General features: G+C 49.4%; 1 protein-coding gene across 1 annotated transcript in view; it reads left to right on the forward strand.

Annotated features, from left to right (window-relative positions):
• Window positions 1-699: 699 nt before the first annotated feature.
• Window positions 700-4,684, forward strand: part of LOC107116741 (keratin, type II cuticular Hb1-like) — a 24,926-nt gene continuing 20,941 nt past the window's right edge. Inside the window, exon 1 of the mRNA XM_015418731.1 lies at window positions 700-722. Within this exon, the coding sequence (XP_015274217.1) occupies window positions 700-722 (23 nt within the window). The remainder of the gene's footprint in view (window positions 723-4,684) is intronic.

Raw genomic sequence — 4,684 nt, forward strand, 5'->3', positions numbered from 1 at the left:
CGGAGGGAAAACTCTATGGTTTTCCCTCCGACGATCGGGGCCACGCCTTCAATGTGATCGACGTTGCACGTCACTTCTGGTGACATGCTGGTGGCACACGCGCGCATCGAAGGACGGCTCCCGGAGCCCGGCGAGGCTCCCCCGCCGGTAAGATATTTTGACTTGGCAACCCTTAAGGTGAACTAATCTTTGTTGCCCAGAGATCAATTGTGATAGTGAAGGATCGTCAGCCATCACCTGGAGACTGGCAACCCTATTGTGGTTGGAAGGTGTTTCCTACCTTGAAACAGGTGATGCCAGAAGAACGGGTAAGGTGCAGGCCTGAGGTACAGGCATCATGCCAAGGATGGAAGTAAATGTGTCTTTTTTGATTGATAGTAATTGTAGTAAATCCCTGGTATGAAGCTCATTGGCTGACCTAAGGCTATCGATCCTCTCACTGTGATCTTGTGTTGCCAGGTCCCTCCTGCCAACCAGCAGAGGATGAGGAGGTCTTACCAGGAGAAAGAGGAAGGTCCAGGCCATATTGCTGGCGTCATATAGGAAGTGGCATCATCACGCTGCAACATTGCTGTGCTGCTCTGGTATTTGAGCACTCTATGGTAAAAACAGCTTCTACTGTTGAGTTTTTGCTGAAATATCAGAGCATCACGCAGACATCGCTTGTGTGATGTCATCACTTCCTGTGCAACACCAGCAATGTGGTCTGGGCCTTTCTCCTGGTAAGTCCCCTTGCCATTCAGCTGATCGACAGCTGGGGCAGGCCTGATGGCAGGGGACCCCCACCTCCACTGGGGGTCTGGCAAGCCTATCGTGACCTACCTCACAGGGTTGTTGAGGGGTAAAAGTGGAGGAGAGGAGAGCCACATATGCTGCCTAGAATGGCTAATCTTCAGGTGGGGCCTGACAGTTTCCTGGAATTACAACGAATCTGCAGACTACAGAAATCAGCTTTGCTGGAGAAAATGGCTGCTCTGGAAGGTGGGCTCTATTCCATTATACCCCTCTGAGATCCCTCCACTCCTCAAACCCCACCCTTCCCAGGTTTCACTCCCAGATCTCCAGGAATTTCCCAACCCAGAGTTGGTAACCTTAGGCTTGGAGTTCTCTTAGAATTATAGCTAGGGAAAGGCACGAATCACATTTTTGTGGTTTGGTTCGTGGTTCGTGGCTGGGAGCCATTTAAACCACCCCTTTCTGCTCCTTGTGAAAAGCTGCAGAGAGCAGAAAGCAGGGGTTTAAATTGCTCCTGTTTAAACCAAACAGCTGTTTTTTGTGAAGACCAGAAAGCAGGGGTAAACCCTGCATTTAACCTCTGCTTTCTGCTTTTCATTAACCACCACTGTCCCGGTCCTGGGGTCTTGGAACATAACCCACACCCCTCAGGGACCCCAGTGGCCACCAACTCACCTAGAATACCCACAGACCAGGAACGCCTCACAACGCTGGACCCCGTCGGCACCGACGGAGCACAACAGCCTGGGCCAGCACAACCGCAGAGCGAAGAGCCTCGAGGAGCAGCAAGAGAGGCCAACAGTGCCCAGGAGAAGCTGATGACGAACACACAAACGCACAAGACCCTGCACACCCAGGGATGGTGTCGGAGCTTATCATAGGGGACGGGGCTGGGAGGAATCACAGGAAGGCGGGGCCGGGAGGCAGTGCTGGGAAAGGGAGCTGGGTATAAAGGAGAGGGAAGTGAAGGGGGCAGGGAAGAAGGACGTGCTCGGAACTACCTGTTGCTGCCAGGGAGAGAAGGAGTCCAGGGAAAACGCTGAGGAACTGGGAAGCCGATGCACGAAGGTAGAGGGACCTATGGAGTGCCATCAAACTCCGTCCCCTACCCATCTGAGGCCCCAACGCTCCCCCTCTTCTTTATCAGGCCTCACCTTCCAGAGCCGTCGGACCTCCCCCGCCTTGGGATGCCACGGCCACGGGAGAGGCTGCACCCGGAGCCCGGGGGGGGGGGCTTGAAAATCAAACGGCATCAAAATTTGTGAACGTTCATGGTGGTTCTTCAGTTCACGAACATTGCTTCATGAATCATGAACCAGCCAAAATTCATGACAAACTTCAGGTCATCAGTGGGTACGTCCCCATCCCTAATTACAGTTGATGTCCTTGGGGGAAATGACAGTTTTGGAGGAAACATGTCCCCACTGAGCTCAATCCCCTCTCCAAACCCTACTCTTGCCACGAAATGCCCCCAAATCTTTATGAATTTCCAAAGCCCAAGCAGGCAACCCTAAGAGATCCTAAAGGTACTGGTGGGATTAAAATGAATTAAGTAGATTATTCCAATATGCCCCTGAAAGAGCATTACACTCAGGGGATAAAAACCTCCTGGTGGTTCCCGGCCCGAGAGAGGTCCGGCTGTCCTCAACCAGGGCCAGGGGTTTTTTGGCCCTGGCCCCTGCCTGTTGGAACTCTTTGCCGGAAGACATCCATGCCCTGCAGGAGTTGCTACCTTTCTGCAGGGCCTGCAAAGTAGAGATGTTCCGCCAGGCCTTTGGTTGAGGACAGCGACAGGGGAACTATTACATCCGGTACTCTCATATATTTTCCCCATCCCTTGTAAACTCTTCCCCACCCCCCAAGTAGGCTGGGGAGTTGAATTACCCGAATGAATAAATAAATAAATAAAATTCCTTCCTCCCTGTAAGCCCCACAACAGCCCTATGACATTGGTTATGCTGAGACAAAATTGCTAGGCCAAGGACATCTAGGAAGCTTCCTGGCTGAGGGGAAATTTGTGCCTGGATTTCCCCAATCCTGCTTGCTGTAGTCTTTCTCTTGTTCTTTGATGTATCACTTCTGGGGATTTTCCCCCCCAGGGTTGGAATCAGAAACTATTTGCCCCAAGCTAATATTAATATTTACACAAATATGTCACTCTGTATATTTGGCAGGAAAGAGGTGGGGGTTGTCTGAAGGGTTTAAATGTTCAGAAAAGTAAAGGAAGGAGATTTTTGAGGACAGAGAGATGAAGACAATGACTGAGGAAAAGAAGGGGGTGATTTTGGTATAGAGCAGGGGCAGACTGGCCATAAGGTTGCCAACTTCCAGATGGTTGAGAAGAAGCAAACAACTGTGATGTATTATGCCAAAAAAGTCTTCAAAGTAGAAATTTCTTTTTCCAATATTCAGTTTACTGGAAGCAATTCAAACGCCATCAACACCAACGAACCATGCATATTATATCTCGTTTCGTGTATAACTTTATCAAAGTGGGTAGCGTTGAAATACAATATTAATCCATTTGACAAACTCTCTAGTAGTATCTCATAGTGATAGTCATCAAATCCACTAATGTGTAATGAATATTGGAAAAAGAAATTTCTACTTTGAAGACTTTTTTGGCATAATACATCACGGTTGTTTGCTTCTTCTCAACTTCCTTCCCGTGATCTCTCTCTTTGGTTTGCAACTTCCAGATGGCAGCTGGAGATCTGGGATTACAACTGATCTCAAGGTTACAGAGATCAGTTCCCCTGGACAAAATGGCCACTTTTGGAAGGTGGACTCTGTGACATTATACCCCATTGAAATCCCTCCCCTCCCCAAACCCCACCCTCCTGAAGCCCCACCCCCCAAAATCTCGTGGTATTTCCCAACCCAGAGCTGGCAACACTACATTAAACCCACTGGGAAATGTTCAAGTAGGCTGATGGCCTGGAGGACTGCCCCCTTTGCCCCCTTCTCTTGGGGCCAGCCTGAGCACAAGCAAGGGACCACGGCAACCTTCACCCTTCTCAAGGCATACAGCAGCTGCCACGAGCAGGAGGCCCTTGCCCCACACGGGGAATCATGAGAACAGCAAATCCCTGCTATGAAACTCCCTCTGGTTTTAGCTTCCATTTTGTCATCTAAGGCCACTTCCACACTGTCATTTTTGTCACTGTTTTGTCCCTATTGCTTTGGGTGTCCCCCCACCCACCCTTTCCACATTTGTTTTGCTCCCTCTGGGACTACTAGAGAGCAAAACACAGTGGGGGGGGGACCCCTGAAGCAATAGGGACAAATGAGTGACAAAAATTACAATGCAGAAGTGGGCTAAGTTTAATTCTGTATGCACATTTTTGCTATACCATGATTTCCCACTCCTCATTGTTAAATAACTCCTGTTTGTAAAGGAATAAAGCTTTACTAGAGGACTGTTGTTGCTGTTTTCTTTGGCTAGCAGTAATTGCCTTGAGAGCCGGTTTAGTGTAGTGGTTAAGTGTGCAGACTTTAATCTGGGAGAACCAGGTTTGATTCCCCACTCCTCCACTTGCACCTGGCTGGATGACCTTGGGCAAGCCGTAGTTCTGATAAGAGCTGTTCTTGAAAAAGAGCAGTTTCTGTCAGAGCTCTCTCAGCCCCATCTACCTCGCAGGGTGTCTGTTGTAGGGAGGGGAAGGGAAAGGAGTTTGTAAGCTGCTCTGAGACTCACTTGGGTAGTGAAGGGTGGGGTATAAATCCAATCTCTTCTTCTGTTCTTCTTCTTCTTGACCTGGATGGCCCAAGTAGGCCTAATCTTGTCAGATCTCAGAAACTAAGCAGGGTCAACCCTGGTTAGTATTTGAATGGATGACCTCCAAGGAATACCAGGATTGCTACTCAGAGACAGGCAGTAGCAAATTACCTCTGAATGTCTCTTGCCAGGAGACTTTGGGGGTAGAGCCAGGAGAAAGGATGTGATGCC

The sequence above is a fragment of the Gekko japonicus genome, unplaced genomic scaffold (genome assembly GCF_001447785.1).
Source record: "Gekko japonicus isolate JY-2015 unplaced genomic scaffold, Gekko_japonicus_V1.1 scaffold823, whole genome shotgun sequence".
Lineage (NCBI taxonomy): Eukaryota > Metazoa > Chordata > Lepidosauria > Squamata > Gekkonidae > Gekko > Gekko japonicus.